A 14127-nucleotide genomic window follows, 5' to 3' on the forward strand; every position below is an offset into this window, starting at 1 on the left:
ACCTCTGTTATCAGTTGCATACTGACCTCCTACACTACAAAGCCTCAAGGCTTCAGATACTTTTTAGGGTCAGTGTATAGCATTTATTAAAATAAATAAATCAAATAATAAAAATCAATTGCTTTTTTAGGGTTATATGAGATGTGCCATCAAATGCAGATATTAGTTTTAATTTGATCTATTGACATCTGTGTAAGTGAATGGATTTTATGACACACAGAAGAACACGCTTTTTAAACATAATGGCTTTAGAAATTATGTTTTCAAAGCGGAAAAGAAACAAGTAATCCAGAGATTTTTTTTCAAAACACACTTTATTTACAATGCATTTCTAAAAGTTTGTATAAAAAAACGTATGAAAAGTTTATAATCAGTGTAAAAAAAAGTGTTTGTACTTGAAGCTAATACAAAAAAAGGCAGCGAATAACAAAAACGTTATTGCTAAATGCTTTTGATTGGACACTGCAATCTTAGTATCAAAGGCTGATTGTAATCTCAAAAACAAACCGACTAGGTATAAAAGCAACAATCATTTCAGTGTTTCAAAAAACTAGAAATACCAATGCAAATCTGATTACAAATTGACATACAAAAGTGTTTATGAAAACATGATTAAGAAATGTTTTATCATCTCAAAGGCAAATTTATGACAGTTTAAACTCTTGTTTTGAAAATGCTTGGTAAACCTTGTTTTTCATATTGAGCAAATACAAAAACTGGAAAAAAAACAAAAACACTTTTTGTTCTGTTGAAATCTCTGCATAGTTGATCTAAAACCTGAAATAGTGCTAATACGGTGAAAGCTTGATGTGGTGGTTTCGATCTTGAACGCTTTTGAAATGGCAACACTACTAAACTGGCAGAGTACCTTTGTACACTAGATATATCACCAAAAATCTACATTAGGCAAACTTGAATTTTCAAACTTGGCAAAGTCATTTTTAGGCATTGGGCACAATTTGTTTTGGCCAGGAATACATAGCAGTGCTGTTAGGCATTAGGTTAGGCATTTAAATACATACGATCTCTGCAAGGGCAGTTCTGTCGGACACCCACAAATCTTGTCTAGTTTTGGGTGTATGATTTTGATAATGCTAGGAGGACACACACTCCTTACAATTAACACACATTTAGCGATTAAGAAGTGAGCAATACTGGGGTCAAACACTGGCAAAGGCGCCCACCGTAGTTAATTATTATTCTTAATACAAAATAATAATAAATTACTGCAAATTGTTCCTTATATTAAAATCCATAAAATTAGAACCCACATAGAGAATTCATTTCCCATATATAATACAAAATATATAATACAATATTATTCAATTGCAATTAAAAAAAGGTAGAAAAACACAACGTGAAAAATGTCTTTGGTTGCTTGAATCAAATGACGGCACAGCTTAAACAGTGGCGACTAACATCGACTGTGCAGTCTACAAAATGGCTTTTAGCCTCTCCCAAATAATGTACCATAAGTGTAGGAGTGTTCCTCTTTTACTTCTTTTCAGAATGATTGTCTTCTTTCACTCTCCCACCATCTTCTTCCCTTTCTATATTTGTCTCGGTCTCATTCTATCTGTCTCTTTACATGACCAGTGCTCGTGAAGAATAATTGCTGAGGTATTTGTGCGTGGCTTCAGTGGGCATCGTCTGCTCTTCCGTCTTCCCACAAAGCACCTGTTCCCATGTGCTCAACTGCTGAGAGAGAGAAAAGAAGAGATAGAGAGAGAAAGAAAAAGAGAGGAAGTTAAGATGGAGAGAAGTAAGTAAAAAAAAAAAAAAAAAAAAAAAAAAAAAAAAAAAAAAAAAGACAAAAGGTGAAGGTCAGGTTTTGTATCGCCTACACTTCTGTATCATAACTTCACAATTTTATGGTGCAATTCAGCACCTGGAGTCATAAAGTTGATCTGTGCTACTACAAAATGAGCAATTAAGATTTACCAGCCTACAACACATACATAACATATACATATTAAAGCAAAACATTTCATTTTAATAAAGTAAAGCATAAAAACATTAGTCTTCAAAGTTTTTATCTGGATGCTTTCTGATGGACAATCATTACATATTCATTAGTAATGCAATGAACTACACTAGCTGGTACTCCACCAAACATCATGTCTGAATTAGTTTTAGATGAGTATATAAGGGCGTCATTATAGTAGATGTGGTACCTGCAGAGGGCTTCCCATGGGTCGGCGGGGCAGATGGGCGGCTTTGTGTCCATCCTCAGTTTTCTCTACGTTTGGAAGCATCAGCACAGAGCTAGTCAAAAGATCCTATAGATCCCACAGAGGAAAGAGCCGTCAAATATTAACATAATTCTGAGAAACAACATCAACTTTGGCATAAAGGTACATATACAGGAGACATCCAGATACTCACAGGCATGTCGTGGGCGGAGCCACTGGAAGGGAACAGCTGGGTGTGGAGATCTTGCCCCTCCCACTGCAGACAAGCTGACTCCACCTATAGATCCGAATCCATAAGAACCGATTACACCATGCATAAATTACTGTATATTACTTCCATTATCCTGCATATAATATCTAATTTCTAATTCACACAGCCACTCTAACACGCATAAGATAAGACAAGTTTGACTGCATACTGATATTACTAACAAATTCAAATAACAATGTACAGACAAGAAGCTATTTGAATATCACGTTGAGACGTATTCAAATGAAGCGGCACACATTAGTCCAAACTGACCTCCTGTTTGATCTTCTTTAGGGGGGGCGGGTCCAGATGCACCGCCCCAATGCTGATCTCACACTCCTGAGGCTCCTGTTTAATAGCCCCAACCACTCCAGAGTCCATTGAAGGACTGTGGGCCTGGAACCAGAACAGAGTCTTGAATAAAATACTCCAAACTAGTGATGCACTTTATATTGGTTACTGGCCAATATTAAAGGCATTTAAACTTATTGAATAATATTGAATATTGCATTGTGCATGCTCGTTTTCTAGCTCTGACTTTCAATGTTAATTTTGAAATGCATTACACTAAATAATATAAATCAATGTAAATAAATAATAATATTAAATCTTTAGCAAATCTTAAAAATGAATATTTTTTTGTACTCTACAATAATGTTGTGATGTTTGACTTGTAGCATTTAAAATGTTTATTTTTTTTATGTTACATAAAATTGTATAGAATTTTAAATCATCCATAGCTTGAAATATAATAATACATATATATACATACATATATGAATTGTATAAAAATACAAATTATAATATAAATGTAACTTTTTATTGAATATATAATTTACCGTTTTAGGTAACTTTTTTTTAAATTGATGTAATTTAGACTCACCCTCTTCAATGGTCCGTATTTGGTGTCTTGCATTGTCAGTGTGGATTTGAATGGAGTGGGTGTGCGAGGAGAGCACTCCATGATGGAACGCCTCAGGTTTGGGGTCCTGAACCTGAAACAGAATGCACATATGTATGTGAGTACCTCATTAGAATCACATTAATCTCATTAAGTCTCAATCATATCACAAAGAACACAATTGCAAATGAAGAGAATACTGGAATGGATCCTTACAGTTCATTTTCCTTCTGAGGCCGAAGAGCAAGTTCTTGCTGCAGTGCTTTCTGGGAGCAGACAGGGGAGGGCGTGACAGGTAAGTTTTGACTGTCTGAGTCTGGGCTTACGGATGCATTAAAGAACTGCAACAGAGGGAAAGAAGACAACAGTCAGATATTGAACTGAAAACCACATACTCAATATTCAGAGGTGTAGGAGGACCTCTAAATGGGGTCAAAATCAGCATAAATTTAAGCATAAGTTTCACATATTAGTGTTAGAACACAGTAAACACTGTCTCTAGGCTAAAAGCATTATGGTAGCATGATGTTATCTTAATGCATGATCAGAACAACACTAGCATGTAGTGTAGATCACTACAAATATATGATAAGCATAAAATTGTGAAGTGCAATGTGATTGCATGCTTAAAATTGTATGTCAATAACCCAGTGTTCATTGGACATTTCTTTCAAATTCTCCTTGGTAATCAAGAAAACATCAACATTCTTTAACGCACAATCCTGAGCTGAACCCGAACGATTTCTGAGGCTCTCTTGATTATTTAGTGTTTGACATCATTAGAAAATCTAATTTACTTAAACCAACCAATTATAAGACAAGCAAAAAAAATAAACAGTACCACTTATTAAACACTCATTATGAAGAGATAAAATAATTTGGGGCGTCATAAAAGTGTACCACTAAGATCTAATGTAATACACTCCCTAGCACACACTTTAGACCCTAAAAAATAAATAAATATGGGTTATATGACTTTTAGATGAATCCTACTCATATTGACTAATGCAGGCTGATTTGTATTAGTGTGAAGATATTGATTCAGGGTGATCAGATAATCAATGATCAAGTTATTAGGTGACTGACTGATTAGGGTAGAGCGTTTTCAGGCTACCTGAGTGGGAGAAAAAGGCAGATGTCTGGTGGCTGAATGTTTAGGCGTAGAGCAAAGAAATGTGCTCTGGGTGGGCGAACCCTGACTGGATTGAGCTCCCATTTTAGGAAACCTCCTATCAGAGCGTATGTTGGCCCAGATAGATGGGGCCTGAGAAGACGAGATCACATGAGGACACCGAGGGTGACAGGTATCTAAACGCTGGTTATTAGCTGACCATTCCTTTGAGATATAATATAGGATCCTTTCATGGTCTCTTACCGAATCAATAGCATCAATAAACTCCGGTAAAGTGGAGCTGGCGTCATTGTTTGGGCTGTTTGTGTTGCCATGGGCGCTTTCTTCTGGAAGGCATCCCTGCTCTAGGGATGGAGCCGGGACTGAAACCACCACACCAACTGAGCTGTCCGTCAAAGAGCCTCGGTTCCACCCACCGTAGCCACTCATGGAGATCTGTGAGAGAGGGCAGGACAAATATTCAGAGAGAGAAGCTCTGTGGGCATAGGACAGAAATTAAGCAAAATAAAGAGAGGGATGCATACAGGAAGAATGGTAAGAAAGAAAGGGAACTTGTCGAGTTGAATGATGTGAAGTGCTGGGAGGGGGTTCGGAGTTGCACAAGGAGTTAAACAGAGCTTGTGGTGTGATAAGGCACAATTGCATCATTTAGCCAAGCAGTTAAAATGTGAAATAGACCCCCAGATGCTTCCTCCAATTAATCACACACACACACACACACACACGCTTACTGGTAGTGCCTGCTGTCCCTTCAGCTCATTTTCTGTTGACATCAAGAGCATCTCAATCTCCTTCACCCTCTTTTCTTTCTCTGGGTCCTCTTCGCTGTAGTGTCTCTATATCACAGGATTCAAAACAGAGCACAGTGAAACAAAACTCAGTCTATTCATCTAATATATATACTGTCGTTTGAATTGAATGCATCTATGCTGATTAAAAGTAATTTCAGTGTCATTTGCTCTTGGGTTACCTGGATAGCAGCAGTGCCATGTTGAGGAATGTTCATGATGTTCAACTGAACAGCAAGTGGAAATGGCACCTAAACACAAGAGAAACAAAAGGTATCAATTACCAACTGTGGAAACAGCATTCATGCAAAACACTGTTTTAACTTTAACGCTAAGGCTAACAGTACTATTATTTTAATAGGTAAATATTTGTGAGATAAGGTTACTCATACCCGTTGTGAGTCAGACAGTAGTGAGTAGTACGGATACTGATTGCTCATGGACGAGGCAGGCATGGATGTATTGGTCGGTGTCTGACTGTAGTTCAGGAGGTGAGATTTAGCGTAGCTGTTATTTAGCGGATTGGCGCTGATTTTAGCGGCGTGCTGCAGGTAGCCTTCTTGCTCGACTTTCCGCCGCATAGTGGAGTTCCAGTGGTTCTTTATGGCATTATCAGTTCTGATGACAAGAACATAATATTAAATTGTTACTATCACATAAAAATACATAGAATATAGTTTTCAATACCATTACTTTACCTGCCCGGAAGTAGCTTGGCAATCTCAGCCCATCGGTTTCCAAGTTTCTCATGCGCCTGGTAGATGATCTGATCTTCCTCCTCAGTCCAGGAAGTTTTCTTCACCTCAGGGTTCAAGTGGTTGTGCCAGCGCTCTCTACATTGTTTCCCAATCCTTCCCTTTAAGTGTTTTGCAATCACAGACCAACGTTTGGGGCCATACTTCTGAACCAACTCGATCACCTGAGACAGAGAGAGAAAAAAGAAAATCATAAGTGAAGATAAAAGTGCCGGAAAGGATGGTAGGCGAGAGAATTGAAGGGGGGGGGGGGGGGTGTATTACAGCCTAGCACAAACCCATAGAGAAAGGGAACTAACATTGCATAAGTGTTTTAGGATTGCACACAGATATAGTTAGTGGTATTACACTGAATATCTGCAAAATACACCTGCTAATGACTTCTGCTGGGGTCATAAAAATGACGATAAATAGAGAAACACCTGGTCCCACCAGTTAATCATTACAACACAACACCACTTAATGGATCTTTATTTTCTCCCATAACATTCTCCTGGCTGCATGCGGATTGGTTGGTTTTGTAACTGCAATCCTGTGGCTGTATTTTGGTTAACGAGGTAACATTCTGGTTGTGGTATGGTTATTTTGTTCCAAATTGTAGATGTCTTACCCGTTGGTCTTCTTCTTTAGTCCATGGTCCTTTGATAAGTTCAGGGTTGAGAACTTTCTGCCAGCGATGCTGACACTGAACATCTGTGCGATTCTGTGACACACAAACGAACACACACACAATTACAGTTAGGTAATAGAGAATGGTAACTAATTTTAGGTTGTCAATGTGGTGTGTACTTTGAATTAGAGTAAATTGTGTTTAATATGAGTTCAGTGTTCTGCACATGAGATCCCAGGTGTTTCGGAAACCCCACAGAGTGAATCAGAAATGAAACAACTTTAGTTTCTGATTCTTGTTCATGTTTTGAGATTGACGCAAGGAAATCTATATCTAGAAGTAGCTGATTTTTGACTGCATAAATCTCGTAGTTACGTGTGTTTGTGTACTGTTTGTTTTAATGCCTGGGAAATTGTATACATTTGCATGTGAACGTATGTTTCTACCTGAATGCACATTTGTGTGTGTGTGTGTGTGTGTGTGTGTGTGTACATCCGTGTGTGCATGCAGGTGCACAGTGGATTCTGAACAAACACCCCCCGCCCCCCATTTGACTCTGTTCCAAACTAGGCCAACCAATGAGGAATACCCAATTATGCAAAATCCTCCAAAACGTGCACACACTTCTACAGTACCTGATCCTTTGGCTATTCACATGCAAATGCACATATAAAAAACACCACACCTAACATAACCTAACTTAACCCCCTAAAGTCTAAATACACAAGCCATATACATGGACCCACACAAACACACACTCACAGGCAGGAAGCTGGCTATGACTTTCCAGTCTTCAGAGCCATGATGCTCTACCAGCCTCTTCAACTTCTCATCCTGTAGAGAAAAAGTCACAACACTTTAGCATTGAATACATAACCAATTAAATAATGCATTGTCAAACAAACAAACAAACAATACATAAATAATGTTAACATGAAACAATAAGTCATGAAAAGTGCATGAAAAACCCAGAGTTATCAGTTAAACTAAATGCAAATACAGTATGGTCCATTTGTTAATGAATACACAGGATACAATATCAATGAAAAACAACTAGAACATGTTTACAAAACATTTGAGTGTCAAAAATTGGCCGGGTGAAAATCTAAAACTTGGCGTGTACAAGATCCACTTTGAATTATATATATATATATATATATATATATATATATATATATATATATATATATATATATATATATATATATATATATATATATATATATATATATATATATATATATATATATATATATATATATATACGTATGTTGAAAATGTATTTGTAATTATTAATTTGTAATAATAAAAAATAACAAATGATAACTTGCATTTATTTCTGTTTTTTAAGTATGCACCAGAGGATTAGATTAAAAAGAAACTAACACTCAAACAAAGCCAGACAATGTGTAGCATACCTCCTCACGGGTCCAGCGTGTCTTGCCAAGGTGGCGTTTTCCTGTCTTGGCATGAGGACCATCATAGTCATGATCATAAATCTCCACATCATCATCATCTTCCTCGCTACTGTAAACACTGGAGGGGGGAGAAAATGATAGATTGTGAGATAACAAGAGATAGAGTATGGGGGGAGGTGTGTGTGTGGGGGGGGGGGGGGTAAACAATGAAACCGCAAAAGCAAACATTAAGGATGATGAAAAAGAAATAAGGGAGTGAGGGACAGGAAAGAAGACAGGAGCAGATTGCCATTAACATGTTAGATATGTGCTGTTGACATATAAAAAAAAAAACTTTTACCAGGATATGTCTATCACGCGTTATAGAAAAATTAAGCGATAACACAGTCAACACAAAACTAGAGTTGATGAACCAGTACAGCCGGCAGGTTAGGGTGCAGGGGGACACACTCAGAGAAACCTGTTCTGATGTTTTTGGTTTCCACAGAAACAGTGAGCGTGTGTGTGGACTGGCACTGTTTCATGATGGGAAGCATGTTCAGACCTGCACAGGTACTGTCAAAACCATCTCACCTGGCCGGCTCTTGGCCAATCAGGATGGAGCACAAGCAGACGTGGAGAATAATGTTCTACTAGCCTTTGTGCCGCAGGTGTATGTGTGTTTATGGACTTTTAAACCTCACTTTGATCCTTAATGACAATTCTTAAAACTTTAAGATTAAGATGATAGCTAACATCCGTGACTACAAGTATTTAACTGGAAATGTAAATCTCAAAACGTACCTAGCTCACTGAAATAAAAAAAGACAGTCAAATAGGTAGTTTCATTTTAGTGTGCATTTAGGGTTGCTGACTAACTATACGTGTGAATTTAATTTTTTGTCAAAATAGTCCAGATGTGGCTGAAACCGTGTTCAGAGGAGTTTTTTTATATCAGTCTGAGTTTATCGCTATCATCTCATCCAATACAACAAATGCCTCATTCTTAACCTGTTGTCTGAATTTGTTAAAAAATGTCAGTATTTATTAAAAAAGCACATGCTTATTATAGCTCTAACTTAAAGGGAGAATGCATGCAAAAATTAACATTCTGTCGTCACTTTTCTCTTTCATCCGTCTAATATTTCTTCAAATAGAAATATTACAATGGATGACAGCCGCTGTCATCATTCACTTTCAATGCATGGAAAAAAAAAAGATGCAGTAAAAGTAAATGGTCACAGAGCTGTCAGACCCAATGTTCTCCCTACATTTTCTACGTCCGACTCAAAAACGAAAGTAATGGGAGTTTGGAACCGCACGAGAGTGAGTAAATGATGTCCGAATTATTTTTTTTTGGGGTGAACTATCCCTTTAAGACCATAATACTAGCTATCCAAATCCGACAACTGTTAGGCGGATTTAGAAAACTCAGTGAATATAATCCATCCGGTTTACATATAATCTCAAAATTAATCCAAACGTTAAAATGCTGAACTACTTCCATAAAAAAAACTCGTGAACAGTTACAAAAATAACACGTGAACAAGCCAAGATGTTTCTGCAATCGCCCGCTATTTTTCAACCACACGTCGCCGCTCACACTGTGCCTCTCGTCCATTGTTTCTGAATCATAACGAGTGTGTATTTTTGGGGGGAAGTACCGAATCTCATAGTAACCCGTCCAGTGGACTCGCACGCGCACGGGGAATGAATGAAAATTTAAATAAACACGAGCGCGAGACCACCGCGCGAGCGGGGAGCGCACATGCCATACACCTGTTCGGCGCAACCAGAAGAAACTATTCCGCGGAGAGATGGGTGCGTTTGTTAAAGTGCAACTAAATACAAGCGCTCCCCTGTTGAGCATGCATTTAGTAAATGAAATATTGTCAGGACGAACTGTCAAGTCTTGTGTCTAAATGCCCGCGTGTGGCTGTGGAGCGCAGTCTCATCATATAAAGGAAACACATGCGCTCATCAAAACGCGTAACTCTTAAAACTCACCTGTGTCTGTGCCGCCTCGCCATCCTGCTGTTCAAGAGGAGGGTAGAGGTGATGGTGAGTGCGCTCGGCTCAAGTGTGCTGAAGTGGGAGTGCTGTCAGCTCCTCTTCGAGGAGGAAGTGCCAATATTAAGCTCTCTACGGAGTGTGCGATATTGTAAACAGATCCATCAGACCAAGCTAGGGCTGTCTCACCCTCCCGCTAAATTTGGCGCCTCGGGTTCTGCGCACGCGCACAACCACTCTACTATTCAGACATCAGAGCGCCTTTAGAGGGAGAGGTCCGCGCTAATCGTTCACTGTTGTACTTTTGGAACAATTATATTGTGTTTTTCGAGGTAAAAGAGAAGGAGGGGTAGCAGTGAGTTTCTTAGAGGACAATGTGGACTCTGAGTGGGATTGAAAGTTTGGCAAACTGTGAAAGAGCGTGAGGGGTCCATGCGGGCATCCTCTCTCGACTTGTCACAGTTCTGCGGTACTGAGGCTGTGCTGCAGTGAGTGACGGAATCGTAAAGACATTGCGCTGTTCGATTCTCTTGATGATGAAATACTCTGAAAAATATTGTAAAAAAATATTTTTGTCTTGTTTGCCAAATGGTAAGATCGTTAAGAGTTTAGTAGAGGATAACAAATAATTTAACACAATTCTTTCAAAACGTATTCCCTGTGAACCCTGATTTACAAGACATTCTAGAAGCACCACAAATGCAGATCTGTAAATGATAATAACTGTATTTGTAAAAAATACACAGAAAAAACTTTTATGACTTCAAAAAATTTGATGTGTAATTTTAACATGTTGTCAAATGGATAACCAGACATTAATTTGACTTGATTGATCGAAGACTCACGAGCCTTTACGATGCTTTAGATTTCCAGTGGGACATGAGTCAAAAATGAAAAACATTTACCGGTAATTCTGTTTGATTCATCGAAGCGTGGATTCATTAAAGCAGTAGTATTACACTTAATAACAGTGCAGAAAACACCGCCAGGGTATTTTTATAATGTATTTTAGTATATATAAACGAATACATGTTTCAGATCCATCACATCATTCGACTGCAGCACTTTCTGAAGTTCCCAATAATAAGATGCAGGTGTACGGTCATTAAAAGCCAATTACCTAGAAAACAGCTTGATATTTTATTCGTTCGACTTCTCTCGCTTTCATTGGGTAGCTAACAACAGTTTCGCTTTTCCTTTTCCAGAAATTTACCACTTCTGCGTTGCTAACAATTTCACCTAGCGTCAGGACCTATATTACACAATACATATGGCACATTGGTACTGAAAGTCATGGACAGGTTATTTGTCTGGATGGAAAAGTAGTGCAGCTTGATTAAGTTCTCTGACATTTCCAACCTGATGCCATGTGATAGTCTGCGTAATTGCATAATCATCGAGGAGGGTAACTAGCAGACTCACTTTGACACACACTCTTGAGGCTTGTGGTCTATATGTTTTGTTTTATAGGTTGTCTGCTCATTGCGCTCACTTGGTTGGCATATTGTGACCGTCACTTATCATATCGGTCAGCTTGAGCCATTGTTTCTGACCACTGACGCTCACGTGCTCAGCAGAGCTCGTAGGTCGTGAACGCGCGTCTGTTGTGTCTGCGCGCGCGCTGAGAGCGCCCATCTATCAATTCTACTGCAAAACAAGGAGGGGTTATTGCGGGGGTGCTTCATTAAAAGTGAAAACACTTACAAAGTCGCCATTTTATTTCAGTAGTCTACTTCCCTACGAGGTAGCAGGTGATTTATGACTAGAATACACAAGAGTTCAAAACTACACTATTTGCTGTGGTGTCATATACTATAGCATTGTGTAGATAACCTAACACCAAACCCAGCAGAATCAAAAAACTACCTTCACAATAATTTGATTCATATTGTTCACATTTGACAGCAGAGTGCCAAGATTGACAAAAAATAATGAATTAACTATACCAGAAAACCGCAATAAATTCCAACAACTGAAGAGTATTATTTTATATGTTATAATATTATTAAAAATATCATAATTACTATTGCAGTTATGAAATATAGCATTAAGAAAAGCATCTGTAATGCCCTGAAATCACTGTAACTAACTGGATGATTCATGGCGCTGTACCACTCAAACACATGTCTAAGGCTCTTGAAATGTGTATAAAAACATCAAATGCACAAGGAGGATCACTTCATGGGAGTGCATCTGCATGATGATGTTAAAGTGCACAGTCTTCCATTGCAGCATGTTTGTGACCTCAAAATGTTTGTGAGTCAGTATGGAAACAGACACAACATGCAGACTATACAGACTTAATGATGCGTGAGACTGTCTTGTGTTTAAGGCTTAGTTAAAATGATGAATGTTATTTCTGTCCCTCCCATGTATCCTCACCATGATACCTAGCAGGGCTGTCCTTAGCTAATGTGGGGCCCGGTGCGAAGTAGGGAGTGTGGGCCTCCTTGGTTGGGGGGGTGGGTGGTTCTCATCAGTCCGTTCCCCGCGGGGCCCCCTCAAGCACGGGGCCCGGTAAGACTGCACCAGTTGCACACCCCTAAGGACGGCCCTAATACCCAGCCACCAACAAAACCTGTGGGTAACACTTTTTAGAAAAATGCAGTGAATGAAACATCCCCCACCACATGCACATACCACACTGGAGGTGAATCATGGGTTAGTCAAATGTTTATGTCCTGTTTTGTATTCTGCTTGTTGCTATTTTAGTTTACCTTTTCAACTACAACAAGAAAACACAAAGTAATTATGCATATATGTCATGCATTGACTCTCTTTTACCAACACTATAATGACAATTCGCAGCTAGTTTACGTTTTTGCAAACTGGTGGCTGAATCATTTGGACTTGTGAAACCACATTTTCGTTCGGACTCTCACAACTGATGGTTATGTTTAGGCATGGACCTTCATTCTTATGTTTTTTTTTTAATCACATGTTTCTGTACAAATCACATTGTATAAATATATACGATATCACTACCTTGTAAAATACTTTTTTTTTGGGAGATTGAGTTGCTTTTTCTTCACATGGAAAAACCCCTCCCACTCATGTAATGCATTAAAACTGTTTTTCCAACAAACTCTCAAGGCAATTAATTAATATTTAACATTTTGTCCAAACTGATAGCTTATTTGTATAACTTCGCACAATCTCATCCTGCATTTTGGTACAATGTGCTTACACCCACTGATGTAATGGGGTAGGGGTGGACCTTCATGCTTACATTTTTTACTAAAAACCATAGGTATCCGTATGAATCACATCGTACAAATTTATACAGAATTGCTGATTTCAAATTGATGGCTAATTCACATTAATTCTATCATACATTTTCTTACAATTTTCTAATGCCCCACTCCTGGTAAGGTATGGGGTGAAGCTTCTTGCTTTCATTTTTTCACATAAAAAAGTACATCATATGAAATCACCACCTTATGAAATAGTTGAGATTGGGTTGATTATTATGCACATGGAAGGAACCCCTCCCACCCATGTCTAAGTAACCCACTCTGTAGACTTGATATACAGTATCTGGGTCACTCTAAGAAAGCCTGAAGCATCTGTATATCTGCAGTGCTGAGTGTGTATAAGCTAAATTTAGACATGTTCTCAAAGTTTTAAATGCCATGCAGATGTGAATGAAACCTATTTAGCACAAACAGTATGAGATTAGTAACTGTGGTTAAATCTCTCTCATTATGTCTCTGTAACTACCTGCTGTACAGAACAACTCATTCATACATTACCTCAGTTTTCCTGACTTGTAAGACATTAAATGATAATCAAAATAATTTACCATAATATTATAACTCCTATGCCCTCTCTTTTATATTTAAATGTTCACCTTATGTTTCCTATAGCCCAGTATTAATGATAATTAAGGAGATATAAACTGAGAACTAAACTGATTTTCCACAGTTTTAGGGTCATTGTTAATTACTGAAACTGAAAGATCAAGATCCTAAAAAATCTGATACAGCAGAGAGGAGGAGGAAGATTGAAGGTGGTTTCCAGAAGCTGGTTTTGCAGCTGCTGAGTCTTGTGTTCCAAGGACAGATAAACCTGACTGGGGATTTTTTCTCCACT

General features: G+C 38.3%; 1 protein-coding gene across 3 annotated transcripts; it reads right to left on the bottom strand.

Moving 5' to 3' along the window:
* Nucleotides 1-305: 305 nt before the first annotated feature.
* Nucleotides 306-10265, bottom strand: LOC127945025 (transcriptional activator Myb-like). 3 transcript variants are annotated; one of them, XM_052541534.1, is made up of 16 exons: nucleotides 10033-10261; nucleotides 8047-8164; nucleotides 7391-7462; nucleotides 6629-6721; nucleotides 5962-6182; nucleotides 5656-5881; nucleotides 5446-5514; nucleotides 5207-5311; nucleotides 4719-4910; nucleotides 4458-4607; nucleotides 3560-3684; nucleotides 3326-3437; nucleotides 2716-2838; nucleotides 2386-2469; nucleotides 2175-2279; nucleotides 306-1698 (listed from the first exon to the last, which is right to left on the bottom strand). In XM_052541534.1, exons 1-16 carry the CDS (start codon nucleotides 10053-10055, stop codon nucleotides 1585-1587), a joined length of 1932 nt encoding a protein of 643 aa, XP_052397494.1. In that variant the 5' UTR covers nucleotides 10056-10261; the 3' UTR covers nucleotides 306-1584. The 3 variants fall into 3 exon arrangements, with proteins under 3 accessions (XP_052397494.1, XP_052397493.1, XP_052397492.1); XM_052541533.1 differs by lacking the exon at nucleotides 4458-4607 and having other exon boundaries at nucleotides 307-1695; nucleotides 10033-10257; XM_052541532.1 differs by lacking the exon at nucleotides 4458-4607 and having other exon boundaries at nucleotides 308-1698; nucleotides 10033-10265.
* Nucleotides 10266-14127: the final 3862 nt, after the last annotated feature.

The sequence above is a fragment of the Carassius gibelio genome, chromosome A23 (genome assembly GCF_023724105.1).
Source record: "Carassius gibelio isolate Cgi1373 ecotype wild population from Czech Republic chromosome A23, carGib1.2-hapl.c, whole genome shotgun sequence".
Lineage (NCBI taxonomy): Eukaryota > Metazoa > Chordata > Actinopteri > Cypriniformes > Cyprinidae > Carassius > Carassius gibelio.